The 22,651-nt window shown below is 38.9% G+C and overlaps 1 protein-coding gene across 1 annotated transcript in view; it reads left to right on the forward strand.

Moving 5' to 3' along the window:
• Positions 1-1,048: 1,048 nt before the first annotated feature.
• CLSTN2 (calsyntenin 2) overlaps positions 1,049-22,651 on the forward strand; it is a 393,047-nt gene continuing 371,444 nt past the window's right edge. The window contains exon 1 of the mRNA XM_054206959.1: positions 1,049-1,188. Coding sequence (XP_054062934.1) covers positions 1,098-1,188 — 91 coding nt within the window. The 5' untranslated portion in view covers positions 1,049-1,097. The remainder of the gene's footprint in view (positions 1,189-22,651) is intronic.

The following is a 22,651-nucleotide window of genomic DNA, read 5'->3' on the forward strand; positions in this document are numbered from 1 at the left end:
TGGCACCCAGTATTCAACTAACACCCCTACCATCTCATTAGAGCAGCCTGAGCTTGCTTTTTCTCAGAATGACAACACTCACAAAGTCAAGTGATTAACAAGCATATGTTAGAGTTGTGATTCCATTGTGAGTACTTTCTCTCCGGAGTTAGGCGGCTTTGATGAGCAATTTATGGGATAGAGCACAAATAAGACAATGGTTGAAGCAGGGAGGGGACTCTGCAGAAATCCCTTGTAGCTCTCGCAGCTCATGTGTAGCTAATGTGTTACAGCTGGTACCGTTTAGACTCTTAGAGTGAGTGTCCTCACGTTTGCAGGTGCTCTCCTTCCAGAATATCTCAGATGTCTGCAGCCCTGAACACGAGTCCCACCTGGGCACCGGGTTTCCTTGACCCCGCAGCTCCATCCCACAGCGCTCCTGCACCACTCCCAGCCTTGCCAGCAACGTCTCCATCCCTAAGGTTTGAATTCTTGTCCATTCCTCTGCTTTACCAAAACCTTTGCACTTTGTACTCTTCCTCCAACAAAATCATTCTATGTTCTCTTCCCAAGCTGTCTTCCCACCTCGGGTTTCCCAGGTCTCCTATTTCTCCTCCAAAATTGAACTGAAGTGTTACTTGATCTTCTCTGGCCTGTTCCTCTCTTCCAGCCACGGCCCCCATGGCCCCCTGCCCTGGTGCCCTTGGAATCCTTCACCAAGGCTTTGGTTTCTTCCTCTCCGTCCCATCTCCCTCCTCGCCCGCCCCTCTGCACACATGGCGGGGGGGACACACGACACCTGCACGAGCAGGTGCGCGGGCCCGCCCCTCTCCGCCCCGCCCCGCCCCTCTCTCCTCACAGCCGGGCCCGGCGGCGGCGCTGCCCCCTCGGCAGAACCCAGCACCCCCCGCCCCCGCTCATGAATATTCATACATCCCCTCCCCGTGACGTCGCCGCGGTCCCGGGGCGGCTCCGGCTCCCGCCCCGGTGCTGGCGGTGAGGGCGAATGAGGAGGGAGCGGCGGCAGCCTCCGCCCGCCTCGCCCCGCAGACAGCCGCCGCCGGGAGCCGCCGCGCAGGGCGGCGTGTCGGGCGCGGAGGGCCGGCGCCGCGGCGGGGATGCGGCGGCGCTGCTGCTGCTGGGGGCCGGCGGCGCTGCTGCTGCAGCTGCTGCTGCTGCTGGGGCTGGGCAACCTGCTCGCCGCCAAAGGCAGGTAGCGCGGGCGGCGGGAGCGGCGGGGCCGGGGCTGGGGGGCGCCCAGGTGCGCGGGGGGCGCGGGGCCGGGCGGTCGCCCTCGGGCGCGGGCGGAAAGGCGGCGAAGCAGAAAGTTTGGGGGGCTAGGACGCTGCGCCGAGCTTGGGGTCGCGGCGCTGGCGGCGGCCCCCGGGCCGCTTCCTCAGCGTGGGGCTGCGGGTCAGCCAGCTCCCGGCAACTCGGTGCCCGCTACTTTTTCGGGCGTGCCCGTGGGCGGCGGGGGGGCGGGAGACGCTGGAAGCGGCCGAGCTGAGCGGGAGGTGCCGCTCCCGGTGCGGCGGAACCGCTCCGGGATTCCGTGGCGGGTGGAAGCCGCGGCCCGGCCGATCGCGCGTAGGTTGGGGTCTTCTGCCTCCCGGTAAAACGGTGAGGAAGGGCTGAAAGGAGGGAAACGGGAAGAGAGGAGGGTGACTGCCAAGTTTTCTGGGAGGCCGTGACATCAGGTCACCCAGAGCATCCCCAGTCCGTCGTCTGCTTCCCCATTGACCCCGCCGCTTGTGAGGAAGCGCAGGTTGTCGCAGGTTTATTGAAACTTAGTGCTCTGCAGTGCTCGCCTGCTGGCTCCCGTAATCCGGAGGCTCCTAAAGCAAGAGCTGCCCGTTCGGAAAGGCTCCGGTCTCCCCCGTGTCACAGGGTCTTCTTCCCTTCAGTTGTCTTTTCCCTTGACATTGTCTTCTTGCAGGTCTGGTCTGACTTTCTACCCCCGAGTTTGAAGAACTTAATTTTGAGAACTTTATCTCAATTGATTTGATATTATTTAAAAGCAGCTCTATTCTTTTTTCTCTTATATGAGGCTTTACCTTTTATTTTACTTGTGAGAAAGAGAGAAAGGGAAACTTCAGTGTTTGTTTGTTTGCTTTCTTTTAAAAAAACCAAACAATAAACTGCATGAGTCCCAACTTTGAGAGGAAACTGTTTCTTTCCAGCAAACGTTGCCTTAACTTTATTTAGATTAACCTGTAGGAATAGCAGAAAGTAACTATAGGAAATGAATTGCTACTTCTGTTACTAACCCAACGTATACCTTGAGGTCCTGGTGGGATAGCATTTTCTGGACAGATAACTGTGTGATAACAAATACCATGAAACGTTTTGATGGAGGGGAAGTATTATCCTCCTGTTTAATTTCTTATGTATTTTCAGGTCATTATCTTGTTTATATAGATCTTTCCTTTAGACAAGCATGCGAGGTTTTAGTTCGTGGGAGATTTCTTTTTAAATGCTGCAGGTAGTTCATCATACAAATCGGAGTTGTTTTCTTGTTGGGTTCTACTTTGTATTTGACCACTGGAGGGCTGCAAAGAGCATTTTTGGATAATAGTAGTCATAATTTGCCAGTATTTAGTGTTTAAAAATAGACATTTTAACGGTATTTATATTGATATTTACATGCTTAAAGTTTTCACTTTTTACTTTACATACTTTCTTTCTTAATATTAGGTATCATCAAAGACTATAACATAGGATTAATAAATGAATTAACATATCTTGGCACGATATGCATTTAATATCTGATATACTTACCTCTGTGGACTCTTCCCCCCTCCCAATCAATAGAGGAAAGAAAAGAGAGGTTATTTCAATATGCTGCTTTCTCTTTGCTCTGTATTTTTGTGTAGGACAAAAATTTTAATTGAAAAGGTGTTTTGTGGGTATCTCACACACACAATTGAGAAGCTTGGTACTGTAACCATAAACTTTAGCTTGGAGGTGGGTGCTCTCTGGCTGGAGATGCAGGTACGATGTAGTGTGTACAAAGCTCCTCCGGTTCTTTAAGCATCCTGTTGTAGAGAGTAGCAAAGACAATCTAAGATAATGATTTCAGATCGCATCCTGTCTCATCTACTTTGCTGTGCTCTGCTGCTCCTTGTTTTAAAAAGAAAACCAACCTCCTCTTCTTTCCCCACATGTTTTTGAGGATAGGAGACAGATTACAGAAACAGTCCTGGTACGCACCATTCACTCAGTAGAAAATCACAATTAATTCCACAAAAATGTCTCTATCCTGCAAAAATTGTTTACTCTCCATAGAAAGGAAAAAAAAAAAGACTCTAAAGTTTTTCATGGAAAAACAAATATAAGAGGTAATGCCAGAATGTTTAGTAGGTGCTCAGTTACAGAACTTAATCTGTGTATTAAACATTCATATGCAATTTGTGGCTTTGTTAGCTTTCTGGCAAGTCGTTGACCCTGGGATCTTTATCATAGGTTCCAATTAAATCAGTTTTGGCAGAAAAATGGTTTCTTTAAAGTATTTTCAGACAGCTTTGTTCGATAAGACAGAGAGGCACACTTTCTGGTTTATTGGAAATACATTAATGATGTCTGGAAATTGTGTGAGCAGTCTCTCATGGTCTTCAGTTATGTCAAATAAAAATTGCTGAAGGGTAAGATTATTTTTTTTGTCCAGCACATTCAAAATTCATAGGTGCATGTGGTCGCAGGCAGGGAGAAATTCTACCTACAGCATTTCGCTTTCTGTCTCTCCACAAATCTATGCATAAGGCTAATCTCTTAAATTATTATCTTGTTCTAGTATTTACTATTGAATTACTTGGTGAAGTCCTAAAAAGGTTGCCATAATTGTGAGACCCAGTTAGTCAACCTTTCAAGTTTGACTGCATTTGGACTCCATCATTACCATAAACATGATTTTAATCTTAATTTTGAAGTACAGCCGAAAGCACCTCAATGATGTGAATAACTAAGAATATTTGATTCCAATTAAATTAATTACATGGGCAAAACTGGAAGTCTTAGTCATTCAGGACATTTCCAAATCAACGGAACATTCAGTCCCACTTGGCAAGTCTATTATGTGAATACATCTGATACGACTATCAGCAGTAGAAAAACAACTAACCCAGAGAGACAGAGCCAGCGTATTTTGCGTAAAAGAAAGCTTAAAGCCTGGGGGGGAAGAAATCGAAGGAAAAATCTTTGAGAACATGCTAGACAGATCCCCATTTCTGAATTTTTTGCATAACGCTATGGTTACTTGTAACATTTTTTCACAGTAAATGATAATGAAATACTTTTCCATATCAGTTCAAAGGAGATAAGAAAAGAAGAACCTTCTTTTCATCCTCATCCAAAATACATGAGAAGTGATGTTTGGCACGCTACTTAGGCCAGAAGGTGGGGAATGAAGCGCTTTCTGTAGCTTACCAAGAAACCCTGGAAAAGACATGTACCATGGTTTCATATTTCAATTTTTTTCATCAATAAATGGAGATAGGAATATTTCTTTCAGGATTACTCCTTTTTTAAAAAGTGTTTTGATTGAAAAGCTATTTATGAAAACTGACTCTTCTGTCTCGTAGGATAAAAGATTATGAAGTCTGGGTGCCAAGATAATGAAATGATTCAGAGGTCTCAAAAGACAAAAACGGGAGTACTTGATAACTGCTTTAGTATTCAGGTACTTCAGCATAGAAGACTGACAACTATATTAAAGTTGCCATTACGAAGCTAGAGAATGTTTGCCAGCCATAATCATATTGTTACCAATTTTAATTGCATTATTTGGAAGGCTACCAAAACTGGGAACCTAAGAGCTTCAGGGCTTCCAAAACATATTTCAATTGTAAGCAAAGTGTGTGCCACTTAAAGAACATCCTGGAAAGTAAGTCTTTTGTCACCAAACAGTAAGTGATGTGAGAGCAGTGTGGAGTCATCATTTTGTTGCTTTTTTTTTTTTTTTTCTTGAAGTGACAGCCCTCAGAGTTTGAAGGCAGTATCTGTATCTGGATAGACCCTTCTCATGGCCAAATTGCACGCTTGAAAGTGGACTCAGTTTTCTGTTTCTGCCTTTTAAAGATTTAGAGAAGTGTGTGAAAGCTGATTAGAAGCTCTCAGAGGCACTGTCACCTTGTTTTGATTATTTACTGTTTAACTGGAAAAAAAAATCATTGATGATCCAGTACTCCTGTGCATTTAGTAGGCATTAAAAAGCTGACTGCAAATTACTAGTTTTATGTAATTATAGCTTGATGTGTTATGAAACAGATGTTATTCCTAGGGCTCTTGAAAATAAAGATTCATGAAGTTATTTGGTATGATAAAAATGTTAGAGGGTAAATTTTCCCATACACTTTTTGTGTATCAGATTTTCTATGTCAGATTGACAGGATGTTTTGGGAAAGTAATTTCAAAGGTCTAATTCCAGCTTCAAATAGCCTTCCTTTCCTCCCTTTGTACATATATTCTTGGCCTCCTCTTGGTCCTCATTTTAACTTAGTTGCCTCAAAGTGATTTGTTTCTGTTTCTTTTGTTTCCAAGAAGGGTATATTAGAAGGCGGCAAATAGCTTGCCTGGCTCCTATAGAGTGTCTGAGTGGTGTAGCTAGCACTTCATTTAGTAGAGAGAGCTTCCCCACTGTGAAATAAGTAATGTGAAAATGGAAGATAAAATGCATTGTTTCTATAGCAAGCTAATTGCTAGTGTCAAGTGGAGTTGCTTGTTGTCCATAGCCCTTTTTTGCAAATATGGCAAATAATCAAGTTCTGATGTTCAAAACATGTTTAATGTTACTTAATGGTGTGTAAGTGTAATTTTAAAAGGCAAATTTTAAAACCCAATAGCAGTGAGATTTGGCCTGGCTCAAATTTACAGTTTGTTTGTATGTGGAGAGGACCATAAACTAAGTGTAGCTCTTCTCAGGGACTTCTTTTCTCCTCTAGTATCCTTAAAAAAGAGCAGTCTGAAAAGAACAGAAAGGGGGTACATACAAAGTGATCTTCGACTTATCTCTGGCTCTCCTAGTGATTGCGCTCAAATGGCAGTTTCTCAGTCTCTCAAATGTCTTATCCCTTTTGATTTATTAAACAAAAATTAACAGGAAAAAAATAATCTTCCAACAAGTTGCAATCAGTTTTAACAGGATACTTTTGAGGACAGTAACAGTGAGTTGGAAGATACGTTTTCAGCTGGAGAAAAAGCTTTGGGTTTGGATGTTGCACTTAAGTAGAATCTGGACCAGCTGGAGTCGGTTCCAGTAGAGAACAGTGAGACTGATAAGTCTAGAAAAAGTGACCTGACGTGCTGAAAGAGCTGTGGTTAGCTGAATGAAAAATAATTGAGGAACATGTGAACAGTTTTCAGGTGTATAAAAAGCTCCTGCAAAGCAGAGGAAAAAATCATGTTCTCGGTCCTCTCTGTGGATGGGACAAAAAGTAAAAAGCAACAGGAAAGGTTCAGAGTAGGCTTTAGGAAAAGCTTCTCGTATGATATTTTAGTGCCTTTAACTGGAGAGCTGTGAGAACTATTTGGAACAATATTAGCACGTATAGCAGGCCAGATCTTTTGGAGGGAGAAGAATGGATGCAGTGACCTCCAAACGTCATCCCAAAACCTGAGTTTCAAACTACCTAAAAAACATTTGGTGTAGTGGAGATGGAAAAGAGTAGGAGGCAATATGGACATTTAATAAAAGGTTTTATCACCTGAGATTCTTCTTCAGGCACCTTGTACCATTCCTTGGCCTCTCTACAGCTGCTGACTGCAGACTAGCAGCCCTTCTTCAGTGGCAGGCGCTGCAGCCGTCCTTCTTGGGGATATTCCCGTGCTCATTTATGTGTTCTTCTGGGTAAGCCCCTTCTGTCCTCATGAGGTGTAGTGTCTGACAGCCGTGGGAGGTAGTATCTCCTCTTCTGCTATTCTCTAGAGTAGTCCACTGAATCACAGTCTAGCAATAGACGCTTGAATCAATCATATAGACTGTTCACATCTTTGATACCAATCAAATAAGCAACTTTACTTAGCTAATCCCCAAACCCATCTCTATGGGAGAAGCTGTAGGGTGTTGTAGATGCTAAACCTTCAGATGAATTCAGCAAATGATTGTACAGCTTCATGAAAGAAAAAAAAAAATCCAACATGTGCATAAAATAGAAAGGCGCTATCTCTTGTTGAAGTGGTCTAATGCAACTTACTGCTGGAGGCTGGGAGACTATGCAGGAGCAGTGTTGTATGTGGTTTTTTCTCTTCCATAGGCGCTTGCAGTTGGCTATTGTCAAAGACGGATAGAGCTTCAAGTGTCCCTTGATCTCCTACAGGGTGACTCTTCCTGTGGTCTTTGCCATACAGCCCACTAAATGTGGGAGGGTTGTGATTTACGAAATCGGCTTTCTTGTTGAACACAAATTGTGGCATTTTGTTACGGGTTTTATGCTGAATTTTAAAGAACATGCTAGCTTATTTGAGACTTGGCACACTTCTTTCATTTCCACAAATGCAGGTTTTAAGTAGCACACTGGCAAGCCTGTATTGAATGCTGTATGGGTACCTTCAGCAGTTGCAGCTGAGGCAGGGAGGAGGGTGACTTGGAGTCTGGAATCCCAGGCTGTTAAACTTCAGAATGAGAGAACAGGTGAACCTTGTTGACAAGTTTGAAGAGTGTGAGTCAAAGTAATAAGCGTAAAAAGAGAAGACAGTTTGAAAAGAACTAGAGGTGGGAAAAAGAAGCCTAATGTCAAACTTGAGAAGGGCATTTGTTATATCAAAAAGAAAACATTGTTTGACTAAAGTTAAAGTTTGTTGTTTGATCCTGTTAGACTTTTATCTATAAGTTTATGTTGTGGTTATTTAAAAATAGGAAAGTTGTCATGATTTGGAAAGGGTGTTTGTAAAAATAAGTTATAGGGAATTTTGCAAGAGACATTTGTGGCATGATTTGAAGAGCTGTTAAATCTGTCGCTCTGTGTAGAGGGAGGGTTACTCATCTGTCACTTTAGGATGTAATACATAAAGCTCTTTCTGCAGCATCATACACTTCCCTGTACTCTTAAGGTACTTCTTGCAGAACAGCAAACAGCATAACAAGATGTGTGGTTTATGTATGTATGATTTATGTAGTGTTCAGAAAATGTGTATATAGAAGCACGCACGTATGTATGCTCTGTACTTATTTTTGAACTGTTTTAATTTTGTATACATACATATGTGCCTACATACGTAACTGTGGGGTATATGAAATTGTACAAATCTGAAAGAAAACTTCACGATTCATTTTGTGTTCCATATCTCGTGAGGTTGCAGTGTGTCATGATCCTTGAATAGGACATGCGGACTTGCTGAGTATGCTTTGATACAATTATTTCTTCAGTGAACCCTACTGTTGAAAGAAAAAAAACCTGAGCCTTCATTTCTCTGTTGTTTACATCTTCATGAACTCTGTTCATGTAATCTGGCTTCTTCTGAATGACTGGGAAACTGTAGAGTAAGAACTTCTGGTTTTAGTTTTATATTAATCGGGATGTTTAAGCATGCTAACAATTATGCCCACTTGGACAGAATGTGCGCATTTGCTTGTGGGGCTTTGAGCAGGCATCTGTAATGCTTCCCTGTTTTGTTTTCTTTTTTCAACTGCAAACTTACTGTATAGATTAGATTAATGAGGGGAATTTAAATATTTTAAAAGTTTAAATGTAGATTTCTAAAGTGTACTTTAGGAGAGTTCATTCTGAATGCCTTCCTATTTTTTGCTGTTTGTATTCCAATAAAATGAATATGATAACTGCTTAGAGCTGTTGAGTGAAGGAATGAGTTATTAAGAGTAAGCTGTTAAAACATTAAGCATTATATATAATATGGCATCTGAACTACAAGCAACTTCTTGGTAAAATCAGCATAAATGCTCTAGTCAGAAAAAATACGGATACATATCTCTACATCAGTTCATTTGACATTTGTCATTCTCAATAACTGACTTTTTTTTAAAAAAAGTTCAGTGTTAAAAACACATTGAGTCTAAATGGGATTCCCCACCCACCCTCCCTCACCCCAACCCAACCCCTGAAATCCTGCTTAATGTGGGGAGATGAATGATTCTTAAAATTTGTCTTTTAAGAAATTACTGGGGTTTGTGTAACAATCTTTTGAGTTCTGTTGCTTGGTGGTGAAATATCCCTGCTTTTGGCTTTTTGGTATAGTTGGAATCTGTATGAGATGTTCAAGCTTGGCAGCAATGAAACAGACTGTAAAAATACTTCATGTTTTTTTGGCCCTTATGGAACTAAGTGCCCTCAAGATCACTCAGCTGGAGAGCAAGCTGTCCAATATATCACTTAGGACTATTGGACTATGAAAGAGGATTTTGCCTATTATCTAAAAGCATTTTTTGGAATTGGATATAAGAAGTGTATGTGCTGAATTACAATTCATTTTAATGTGACTTCTCTCTGTATTGATTGTAAAGATGGTTCTGCATGGAATTGCAGTTTCCTAGTGGTTAATGTTGTTATTTAGATGTTTGGTCTTTGTATGTGAAATCTTGACCCTGGTTAAATCGATGTGAAATTTGCAGTGTATCTCAGTGGAATCAGGGTTTCATCCTTTGTGTGTTTTAGTATAAATGTGAACAGTTCTTTCAAAACTTTTAATGTTCTTCTGCTAATGGTTGCCTTTATCCAAACAGGAGGAATGTTTGATTTAATCTCTTTCACCTTATGGCTTCCTGTGGTATAACTGCTTTCATTGAGTCAAGAAAACAATTCTTGTCTCTTTTTTCTTTTCAAAGTGCTTTTATTCAACTTGAAACTATTAAGTGAAGTGTTGACCAAGACGGCTATCCTGCAGATTTAAGTGTGCTAATTCTTCACTATGTTGACTTTCAAAATACCTGTAATGAAGCAATATGTTTTCCTCTTGTTTCGTCATTGACTGTCTTCCATCCCATCCCCCGGATTCCTGTCTGTTACTAGTTAAATACTATGAGTATAGTAAAGACAAGCAATGCTGCAGTTTCCCAAGGTTTCAGTTGCTTTGTCAAACTGGTTTTTGTTGCTGTTTTAAACCAGGCTAATCACTTGAAATTATGTATCCTAAATATGGATGGTACTTGTCTGCTTTTCTAATAATAATTATGGAGAATGACATTTTATTTACCCGACAAGTATTTCCCTATACATATCTTAGGAGAATTAAAATGGAGTGGGACACCTTTATTTCATTTGAAGAAAATTGCCATCAAATGTAAATGTTAACTTTGTGGTATTTTCCGATCAGCATTCATCCATCACTCATCTGCTAGCAGATTAGAGTAAGCAAAAATAGGTAAGAAAAATTGGACTCTACTTATTTTGAGACTGATTCCTTCTTACTTTCTGACTGGACTAGATTCTCCTCTCACTGAAGTATGCACATGCTTATAAATACATGTATATGCATGTCTTTATATATGTGCTGCATGTGTCTCTGGCTATTATCAGTTTACAAGGATTTAATGACTAGTGAGATTTTTCTTGACTCTTAAGATTTTATTTTTTTTCCCTTAAAACCCTAGCTTCTGAAATCAAGAGACTAAGAAATGTAATCTTTTATTCCTTAAAAGTTGTTAAACCCTACTTGTAATATGAGGGAGAAGTGAAAACTTAATGCAGGTAAATCACAAAAGCTCACAAACACAAATGAAGTAATGAATATTGCCCTTAAACTTTGTGGTGTGGTGTTTGTTCTTTTTTTCCTTGCACTTGATTGTTTGAAATGCAACAAAAATATGACTGTAGCTGGAAAACATCACTCCACTTTGTCTATATTGTGTTACAAAATTGCAGTAATTGGGTTGAATTTCTTGGTTATAAGTGGAGGTTGTAAGATATGGGTTTGTGAAACAAAGTTAAGATAGTCTATGTGCTCTCATGGTTTTGTGTGTGCTAGATGTCAGTTTCTAAAATCTGTTTTGGAGTTAGTTTCACAAAGGCTACTAGCAGAGGTCAATAATATTGGATGCATTTCTGAAGAAACTGTATGGTAATCTTATTTGAAGGGCTTTTTTCCCCTTTTCTTTTTGAGAGCTACTTTAAAAATTCCTAAACTACAGTTGAACAGATGGTATTTGCCATTATTGTCAGTCTTAGGAAGAAAAAATGATCTTTTAAGGTCTTGGTTAACAGAATTTTAAATTCGTGTTGAGAAATAAAACAGATTTAAATCGGTGTGATTTATGTTAAGCTGTTTTACGACAGTGGTCTGTAGATCTAGCTAAGGCAAATTCATAAACTGTTGATTTGGTGTCATAGATGTAAAACCACTGGATACTGTAGTTGGCTTCCATCTTTTTCTCCCTTGAAAACAGTGTAAACAGTTTAGATGTATAAAATGGGAAGATCAAAGTGCAGCTATTTCAATGTTTTGCTGAAGCAAAAGGCATAAGATGTGACACGTAGTTCTTGTGACTAAATAATTTGAAGAATAATAAATTATTTTGGGAAACTGATTTATTTTCTTTCCTGTGCATTCCTCCTTTAACTGTAGTCTTTCTTGTGGGGTCTGTGGACCACTTCCAATGACTGCAAAAATAATCAAGAAAAACAAGTCTATTTTCGGTGGGCTTGTATACCGTTCAGCTGTCCATCTCTACATTTGCAGAGATTCGCAAATCAAAAAGTATTGGAGCTACTTGTGAAGATTAGCAAAAATATCTGCGAGAGAATGTTTTTGGTGGAAACAATGTGACCTCAAAAAGTGTCAGTCTGTTAGTGGGTATGTGACTGTTTCTAATAATAAAAGATATTTTGTCCAATATGAATCCCTTCTTTTATAAGTTAAATTTAATCTGTGTGATCTTGAGTATAAAATAAAAATTCTTACAGGATTCAACATGTCAGTCTTAGTGAATAAATAATAGTCACTCCAAACTAATTTGTAAGTTGCAAACCTAAACAGTTCTCTGTATACTTCCAAATGTTTATAATTTTATTTTAAAGTTTAAATACTTGAAGCCTCTTCAGTCAATATGGTAAGAGTTTCAATATTTTCACTTAGAAACTGGAAAAGTATACCTTTAAAAAGAGGGGATAAAATTTCAGGTGGCATAAGTCAGCAATGCAATGTTAAACCAGCTGAGGTTGTGGTCCTATATTAAGGATATGATTGAATGCGGAAATTTGTCTGGTGGGTTTTTTTTGTTTTTGTTTTTAAAACTTGTCAGAAGCTTCCAAAAAAGTGTGCTGTGCAATTTTTCTCAGTTCTCGACTATTTGCCAGAACAGCTTATCATACAGTTCTGGAAATTTTGGGGTGTATATGTACTGGGGGGAAAAATGTTGAATGTCTAATTATGTCCGTCTTTTCTTACGGCACTTGCTTCAAAAGCTATAAACCCCCACTGTATTCTGTGCAGTTGGAGCTAAACCGGCAATGGGATGTTTTCTTGGGTTGTAGAAACAATGTTGGGATCTGCTGCTGGTTGCACTTAGCAGGTTGCAGATCCTGTATTTCACACACAATAGCAACACTTACCTGGTTACATTTGATTGGGAGGTAGCATGGAAGGTGCATTAGGAATAGGTGGCAACAAAATGTGTGGTCAATTTCTGTGATGTTACAAATGCCCTCTTTATGTTTGTTTTTTTTTAAAGAACACTTCCCCTCAACCGAAGTACACTCTGGTAGCAGTGTCGCATTGTGCACCTTTCCTTTCTGCAAGGAGGCATCTCTTGGCACATGGAATGCACACTGGCTAAATGGGCAAGCAGAAAAACATGCTGTTTGCATGCTTGTGGGCACTGTTAGTGTCTCCAGGACACTTTACTGGTTCTTGGGGGTGTTAAAACATATGTACAATATGTACACAAGTATTTAGTGAGGAGGACCTGGTGTGATGAAGATAAGCAAGGGATAATATCAAGGAGAAAAGGTTAAGTTATGTAGTACTTGGAGAAGTGAATTGATTGTGAGACTGAAAGGTGCCTTTATTTGGCAAGTACTTTCATTTGAGATGATCCTGAAAAAGGTGGTTGCATCATAATTTCAGAGGAATGTTTACTTTTTTCCAGGGCCAAAATTACATTCTACAAAATGAAAACTTCTCTCTCTTGTTTTCTAGCCTCAAAGGGTATATATTCCTTAAATCATAGTGGAATTTAGCAGGAGATAAATCTTAAAATGCAGTAATCCTTTCTTAAACCCTCCATTTGAACATGAACTAAGAGTTAACCCATGTGTCGTTTAGCTTCACCTTCTTTGGAAATATTTGAAACTGAACAATATAAATGCTTTCTTTTTTTTTCAGAATAAGGCTGTGTATGAGGAAGTCTTTCACAATAGCCATTCCAAATACATCTTATTTTGTACAACGGAGAACATTTAGTTACAGCAAGATCAACAGAGGAAGGGGAAAAAGAAGATCGCTATTTGGATAAGCAGATGTTGGCAATTCTAGTTCTGAGGTTCCTAAGGCTTCAGCACTTCCAGCACTACAAACCCTAACAGACAGAGAGGAGCTGGGAGCCAAGAGCCTTGGTGTTCGTGAGCTCAGTCTCCAAAGATTTCAGACTGATGGGGAGACATTGAAATTCTGTAAACTTTTGAGTGTCTAGCCTTGACTATATTTCAAGGAGTGGTTTTCGTTGAGGCCACAAATCTTAAAAATAAATTAGGATAAGTGAATAAGGTGTGTTATAGAAACTTAGTTATATACCGCCTTCTGTTTCATTGGAAGCTAATACAACCCAACATATTTTTGTGAGACTTACTAATATTGGCAGATTAGTGTTTTTAGTGAAAACCTGAGAATAGGTGAGGGGTAAACTAGCATATAGGAAGAAAATTAATACTATTCCATCTTTATGTTTACCTTTTTCTATTCTAAAATACCTTCTGTGAAGTGCTGACTGTAGCATTCTTGTTAAAGGATTTTTGTGTTTATCCTCACAAAGTGTTTCTTTGCTATCTTTTTCCAGATCTTGTCTGACCCAGTTCTTTTAGGCTGACTCCACATTAGAGATTTAACCAGTATTCCACGTAAGCAATTACTCCAATATAAATTATGATCATCCCAGAACACACTTTTGACCTTTTAACTTTGCTGCTGCATTGAGTAGAATGACTATGTTGAACAAAGGAGGAAATTGAAGGCCAAATATTATACAGGGGAGTCGAATCACCTGGGACCAGGAAAACACTGGCTGTAATCTGTGTAAAGGGATCTGTTTGCAATCTTTTCATGCGTATAATGTGCTGCTGTCTTTCTCAGCTATTGTTGCGTGCACTGTAGGAGGAATTTGATGATGGGGAGGGGAGGCAAGCAAGGAAACGCATAGTAGAAACTTTCAGAAGAACAGCATCTGCGTACTGCTATTTGTGAATTATTTTGCCTTGTTCCTGGGTAGCGCTAATAGCCGTGCTAGTCCCTCCTCGCATAGGGAGAAAGGGGACAGGAGCATGTGAGTTGTCATATTCTATTCTTGCTTCCTTCTCTGCATCCGAAGAGATGTCATAGTACCTTATAAGTCTCCAAAGACTATGTAACTTTGAGCGAAAGGACTTTGCAGTTACAGAAGAATAACATTCTTCCTGGTTGTCTTGTAAAACTTTGCCTGGTTTCATGTCTGTTATTACAAGTTAAATCTGAAATCACAGTTCTAAATGGAAAATTTAGTAAGAACTTTCTAAACTGTGCAATGTTTTCCTGATGCATATTATTCTATGTAGTAAGTCTATCAAAATTCAGCACCTTGTGATCTGTAGGAGATCTGTGTAGTAGGAGGAAAAAAACTGGAACCTATATCTTTTCATGTTCTCAAATATGTTAATGTTTTGTAAGGTAGGGCTTTGTTCCTAACATAGTGCTTGTTGTTATGGGAATTTGATCTGAAATGTGTGGTAGAACAATTGATACAGCTTTCATTTCCTTAGTCATAAGTCATCTTACATTTGGTTTTCCCATTATTAAATGGAACTAATTGCCACCAGCTTTGTGTGACCCATTAGATGAGTAATATGCTTTATTCTAAACTGTGGAGTGCACGTAGCAAAACTTTGAGGGTGACCTCAGTCCTTCATCTGCAAGGTTCTCCATATGCTTTTCAAGATACCTGTCTCAGAACATCAACTGGACCTACCTTGTGAGGAGGAGTTCGCCTGTAGTCCTCATAGAAATTGCTTGGTCAAATTGGTCATGTGCTTGCACCGCTGTTTTTTCTTAAAGATGTGTTTGATGGAGAGTGAACATGATCACTAAGTTGCAGAAAGGGAGCGGAGATGTCGTTGTCAGCTTATGTATCCAAATGGTTTCTATGGAGAGTGTGACCCTGAGAATTTGCTGCACTGTTCACTGCAGTGATTCAGCTGAAGACACTTTTGCTTCTGGGGAATTTCTTTACAGCATTTATTTTGCCGTAAATAGGGAAAAAGTGTGTACTTGCTCTTCTGGAGAGGGAAAGTATTATTCTGAAGTATACACATACTTCAGTGACACATCAGCTCGTGTTGAAATCAATGGATCTTTTCACAAACTATAGAAGAGTTGAATCAGGCCCTGTGTGCAGACAGTTGTTTATCTGCAAGTTTGCACACAGAAGTTCAGAATGTCGACGAGAAATTGTGTTGACCGTGTTTCATAGCCTTTGTAGGAAACAATGTTCTGCACATTTTGTGACCTAAAATAGAAATATAGTAGGTAATATGCTTGAAAACCCAACAAACCATGTGGGATCATGCTCCTTTGTATTTGCAGAAATGGTGGAGAAGATTTACCAGTGGTACTTGCAATACTTTATGTCTAGGTGTGTGTATAGTAAAGTGAAACTTCTATGTGACTAGTAAAACGCCTGACTGCTGCTGGAGATGAACGTGTTCTATTAATACTACAGACTTCAGCTGAACAGTAGAGAAATAAAGAATGCTTTTCAGGGGGTTATTTTAAAATAAGTTCTCATCAGCTCCTGGCTGCAGGAGTTAGGGTTAACTTGATGTTACTTATGAATTGCTGTGTATAGTATGTTTAGCGTGCAGCTGCATATGTGGTATTTCTGAATATCAGTGGAAATAACGTGCAAGGGTAAAATTTGGCTTTGTACACTTACATGTGCCTGTATTCAAAATCCTGCCACGTGTGCATAAGAAAGGTATGAGCCAGCAGCCCTAGCAACTGTTGATCTCTGCTAAGGTAAGAAATGGGAAACAGCTAAGGACTCATGGCTCATCTCATCTTCCTAGAATTTATAGTTAAGAATTCGATGAGGTTTGTCTGTTCTTCCTCTGTATTCAGACCAGGCTTCAATGCCACCACTATCAGTGGGTGGTTTGTTGATTTGTTTGTTAGGTTTTCATTCAAAGTGGAGATACTGGTTTTGTTCTTAGTATAGTAAGACTATAAACTCACTTTACATATGCTAATTATCCCTTTTTTTGCTCTAATTCTTGAACAAACTGTCTTATGTGAATTTGGGCTTGGTGTTTCAAAAGCATCTAGGTATCAAAATCTTCTCTTTCAAATTGTGGGAATTGTTCCTGAATGTAACTAGGTACCTTTGTAGAACTAGCTCAAATTCCGGTAAAGTTCTCTGTGTTCTTTCTTTCTTTCTCCTTTATAATAAGGGCAAATAGATATTTTTTTGAGCTTTTGTTAAGGGTATTAACTTTTGGATGGGATAATGCTGCTGAAGTGCTTTATTTGCATAACAAATCACTAGAATGCAGTATTGATTGCTATTCATGAGTACCAACATTCAATGAATAGCCTGGAAAGGTAATTAAAAATTATAATTGCCTTTATTCCACTTTCTTTACCTAATGTTTCTCTTTCCTGTCGAATTGTGAAGTTGGTTTTTGTCTTCAGTTTTTAAAACTAACTTGACTTCTACACAGTCAAGAGAATTTGCAGCCTCTCTCCTCTTTGTGAGTTGTTCCCATGAAAAGTCATGGTAGGTGGGCTGAAGTCTCCTGGGGCTTGTCTTATACCCTCTTTGTAACTCAGGTAAGTGTAATGAGAGACTATTTGCGCATTTCATGGCTTCTTAAGCATATTTTATGGCTTCTTAAGATTACAGAGTAGAACTTTTATTTTTTAGATTTTAGAAAAGTAGAAAAGAATAAAAGAGTTCATTTATTTAAAAAAAATGATCTTTACCTGAGTCAATATTCTTTACAAGTCTTGTGTTATCAAATTACTACCTGGCCAAGTAATGTGGTTGCTAGTGATGTGTTGGAAAGTGTCTTTATTGCGTTAGTTTTAGCCGCCCTTTATTTTAGCAAACATATGTAATGTGCAGGAGAAGACAACAGTGATGATATTGTTCCTTAAGTTTAAGGAAGGTTTAAGAAGTTTTTCGAGATTAATATTGTTAGAGGCTGTGAGAGTGCACTAGAAAGGCTGGCTTTATGCATGTCCTAGGCTCAAATTTTTCCTATGTGTCTGGAAAAGGCCCTTTAGCCTACCTAGACCTTTTGCCATCCTCTTGTTCTTAAGACGCTGACAACCTGTTCAGGTTCCCTATTTAATTGCCAAGTCCTTTCAGTCAGTGATACAATCCTTGACTCTCGGGAGTTCAGTGAAACTAAGCAATAAAGCTTTTTGCACAGGAGATCGTTGCTGTCATTCCTAGCTCATGCCGGTGAACTTTTGATTGCATCCTCACAAAAGTAATTAGTATCATGAAGCAATTGGCAAGGATATTAAAATTAAGTGGGATTTATGAAAATAGCTTTTGCAGAAGGAGAATTGCGTTATTAAAAGACTAAAAAGGGAGTTGATTTGCTCAACACTCTGAGTTTAAGATTGCTTACTGTTTGTTTGATGGACAAGGTTGTTTCTCAGCACGGTGCTCCCTTCTAAAGAGAGGATGGATTTAAAAAAGTTTCATCACCCATACATCTGAATGCAGCTGATAACAGGACAAAATTCACTGCATGCATTTTGTGCAGTTTTTGTGTTCTAACTCAAAAACCTCTCATGCAAAATGTTGCACCAGCTACTGAGGGAAATCACTCAGTCCAAGGCTTAAGCTTACTTAAGGTGTATATATCGCTGATTAGAATTTAAATGTATTTACTAAGTCTTTTATAAAAACTCTACTCTAAAAAAGGATTTTCATGCTGTTAGCTCTTTTTAAATACATTTGGAAGAGTGACTCATGAAACTGCCATTTTGAGTTGACTTCTTGAAGAAAACTGTAATATGATTTGAGCACTCAAGTAAAAATTTTTTGCGTTTCATTACTACATCCCCTGTATTGTTTCTATGCATGCACATACCTTGCATAGTCTGAATATAATAAATTCTTGTATATGGAGTTGAACTGTGCTGTTCATTTCCTTTTAGAAGTAGATCTGGTGGATCCATAGAGCAATGGACTGATTAGGTTTTGGCAACTGTTTCTGTAAATGAGAATGATGGATTTGATAATGTATTAATATTTCATTTGAAATTCTTGCAGGCGAGATGTGTAAATAGTTTGAAGTGCAGACAATCTGGATAAGTCTTATGCATTTCTTAATGACTTGGTGAAAAGACAAGCTTTTTAACATCAAGTAATGCCTGCCTTTTTGTTATACAATATTTATGGCTTGTTCTGTAATCAGATGGCCCTTGGGCTTAATATGCATCAGATACTAAGTCCTGTAATTATGAAGGCTGGTGCCTTTTCTTATTTATTTTTTTTCCTCATTGAAGTCAGTGGGGTGGCTTGTGAATGAAGTTGAAAGTAAAGGGATCAAAACTGGCCTTCAGTTGTAAAATTGTAATAGTGCATGCTCTGCAAATCAAGACTAGGGTCGAAGGCAGTACAAACCAGTATGCTCTGGGTTTTTCCAGGAGGTTATAAACCCATATTTCTCAATAAGCTGACTTTTTATTAGAATTTGCCTCAAAACATGGCACTGGAAAGGAAGAAGGCTTTGGGTGCAGGGCTAAGACATCACTCATGAGACACCATGGATTTGCTGGTATTCATGTTTCCATCTTGGTTCTGTGAGATTCCATGGGCAGGATTGTGCTTGAAGTTTATTTTCCTTTGCTGCTTATTCTTTGTGAAAGAGGTGATACAGTTTCTATTTTAAATTCTGCACTTTGTAAAGAGATGAGCCATATTCTGTGAATATCAGCCTGTCATCTGTTCTACGTTACCAGGCTGTTTTTTCAGCTGATTTATTTATTTTGATCATCTCAAGAAGAGAGCGTATGCAGCTCGCATCCCTCAGCTGGAGCAGAGAGCATGCCGGCTCTGCACCCAGGCATTCCGATGGTTAATGGTCCTGGTTGCAGCCTTCCTGCAGTGGTCTTCAGAGCCGGTTCCTCTTCCCAGACTGTGACAAAGCTGGGGCTGAAAGGTGCATTTGCTGCCTTTGTGAAAGGATTTGAGCAGCATCCTGGCTCGTTCTCCAGATGGTAAAGGGTGAAAGCTTCTCCTGGAGCGTACGTTTTTGCAGCTTCTCTGTTGCAAGCACTGTGAGTGCCCTTGGTCCACATTCAACAGAGAAAAAGGCCTCTCTCAGCTTTCTTATATAGTGTCATAGCAACCGATGGATAATGAAGCAAGTTATGTGCACTCTGTTTATGAACAGAATTGGGTATGAAAGAGCAATAATTAGGGAAATAAACAGAGCAGTCCTATGTATGAGTGATTTCCCAGCCCTTGGTGGTGGTGCATTTAGCACAGTGGCTTTTTCTCCAAACTTACATGTCTTTGTACTTTGCAGTTTTTCATAAGGAGAAGATGGTAATTCCATTATTCTAAGCATTCCCACACCATCTGAGAAACATGTTATGTTATTTTTTTTGCTCTGATATTAATAGTTGCAATATTAGTGTGCATTTCAAAAATAATTTTAAAAACGTGGTAAAAATTGCTTTTAATTGTTGGTTTGTGAGTTACTCTTGCAGTATACATCAAGCTAACATTCTTTCTTTTTTTTTTTATATATTATATCCTTACAATGTCATTAAAATATGCTAGCCTTTATCTCTCACAGTGGGGTCCCAATTGGTGACTGGGGCGTCTAGTCGTTACTGAGGTGCGAATGTTCAGTTTACTATGCAGTCATAATCCAGTGGTTGGAAACTGGTGTTCAGAGCTTTAAGAATATTTTTATTCTTAGGGTTTTGCTAGTTTTCCTATCACCCCAATTTATGGTTAGGTTTCTCCTCTAGCAAAAGAAATAACGGAGCCAAAGAAAACAGAAATGGAAGAAAAGCTTACAGGCTAATATTTTATTTTTATTTTTTCTCCCAGGCAGAACACTTGGCTCTTGTTATCTCTACTTGCCATTTGTGAAGGTTTTCAGAGTTTAGCATTTCTAGATAGCGTAAAATGTGGATGTTATTCCTAATAGGTATGAATTTATAGAGAAGAATTGTTTGAAAGGGGGAGGGGGGGGGAAACCCACCCACCAACCCCCAACAGCAACCCTGTATTGTAACACAGATGCTATTTACGTTTGCATTTTATGTATTTATGCAGAACAACAAGACTCTTGGCCTTGATTTTGGATGGAACATAGTTTTCTTTCACTTTTTTGGCTAGGGAAAGCTAAGGACTCTTTTGCATTCTTCTCCTTAAAAATTCAGTATGAATTAAGGTTGTATAAAAATAGAAGTTTAGCAAAAGACTGCATAAAGCGTGTAACTACTATTATTGATTTTTCTCACTAATGGAATAATGTTCATCTCTCTCAGCTGGTCTCCTGAGATTCTGCAGGTCACACGGTAACATAATAAAATCAAACACAGACACGCTATTTGTTAAACTACACACCATGAATAGAAAATGAGGCCCAAAAAGACTCTTTGGTCTCTCTCATATTTTATTTTACTGCTGACTTTGTTCTTGTTTTGTTTGGTTGCTTTTTTTTTAATATAATGAAATATTAATGTAGAAAAAGCAGTAAGTGGTAGAAACTACTGCTCAGATGGAAGTACTGTGTTGCTTTATCAAGACTTTATAAATATAATTTAATTGTTTACATTGACATCCAAAAATAAGCACCAGGATAATGTCTCCATCCTTTTAAGCTCCCTTTCTGTCCTTTTGTGAAATCAAGTTTGGCATGTAACACTTCATGAGGATAAAAGAGGGGACCTAAGATAATGTGTGAGCCATTTCAAAATTAATTTCTTAAATTAATTTTTTTCTTCATAGAGTACAAGGGGGTATAATATAGCCATGAGTGCAACAGCAGGGATAGCTTCTTATTTGAGAAGAGGTCTTGGAACAAAATTAAGACAAAACTTTATTTTAGTCTTCATAAGAAAAAAAAAAAATTAGGTCAGTTCATATTTTTAATAATTTAGAAGTTTTTCCCCATCATGGCTGTCTCTTGTTTTCAAAATATATTATGTATTTAATTTGAAAATAAATCTTTAAGGTGATGCCTTCTTTGTGCTGCACGGAGATGCTTTCTCCTGCAGGTTTTCTGTTTTTTGGTTTAAGTCTGCAAACAGACGGTTTTTACCTTAAATTACAGCTCATATCACTGTTTGCTCTCTTTGTAGCTAGTTCTCTGCTATTTGAGATGCAGGCTTTCATATAGCATGCAGTTAGAGGAGATAATAAAGAAGACTATGGTTCTGTTATGGCTTATGTAGAGGATTTATTCTTCTATCCTGCATAGTTTAATATCAGCATAATAATATTTCTTTGTTCCATGTAGACAATTATTCTGCAGTCAGAATGCTGCTGTTGAATTTAGCTTTCATTAACTAAGAATATATAGTACTAAACAAAAAAGCCAAGTTAATTTTGAAGTAGCTTATGATCCTATGAATACAATCAAGATTTGTAGTGGTTTAACCAGTGGGACAACACCATGTTTACATGATCCTTCTTTTAGGTGACTGTTTTGAAATTATTTGAAGGGTTCTGGTAAGAGCTTACTGTATTTCCAACATTTTTCTACCAGATAAGTGTAGTCACAGTTCAAATAACTGTTTAGGTAAAGTTCTAAATTGTGATGAAACATTCAAGGTGAACAAACCTGAACAGAGTATATAAATAAAAAGGGAAAGCTGCTGTTCGCATTTCCAATCACCTGCCTATAGTTCCCTATTCATTTTAGGACATGTAAAATGTGCTGGGTTTGATTAAACTGGCCGTGGTATTTGGGCTTTTGTGGATTTTTGGTGGAGGTTTTTTTTATTATGGTGGGCAAAAAAGTGTTACTGCTGAGTGTATTAGTCATTTGCACAAGTACGGAATAGAAATTCAGTCAAGAAAAAATTTACAGGCTTTAGTGGTGGGATAGAATTGACTCATTCTCAGACACCACCACAAGATAAGGCTGTAGTGATATTCAATGGTAATTGAATGTTTAATCAACAAAGCTTCCTGCTGAGAAATTTTATACAAATGCAGTGAAAAGTCTGTTGCTCTTAAATGTAAAGGGCCTCTCAGGTCTGAATCAAATAGTTTATTTAATCTGTGGGAAAGAAATACATTTTCCTCTTTAGAAAAATTAATTTGTGAAAGGTTCTAATTACCCGTTTTTGCTGCTTTAGGTGTTTGTAGCTGTGTAGCAAGAAGCTAGGGGATTTTACCTCGATCTTGTCCACACTAGATGAAAAAACAATTTGTATGTCAGTGAAGAATATGGGTCAATGTTTATTCTCTTTGCAGTCACTATTCCTTGATAAGATGCTGGACAGGTTTATTTTAAATAACCATTTTTCTCTGGTGTCCATGTTCCAACACTATTAATACAAA

This window comes from Rissa tridactyla, chromosome 6 (assembly GCF_028500815.1).
Source record: "Rissa tridactyla isolate bRisTri1 chromosome 6, bRisTri1.patW.cur.20221130, whole genome shotgun sequence".
NCBI classification, from domain to species: domain Eukaryota; kingdom Metazoa; phylum Chordata; class Aves; order Charadriiformes; family Laridae; genus Rissa; species Rissa tridactyla.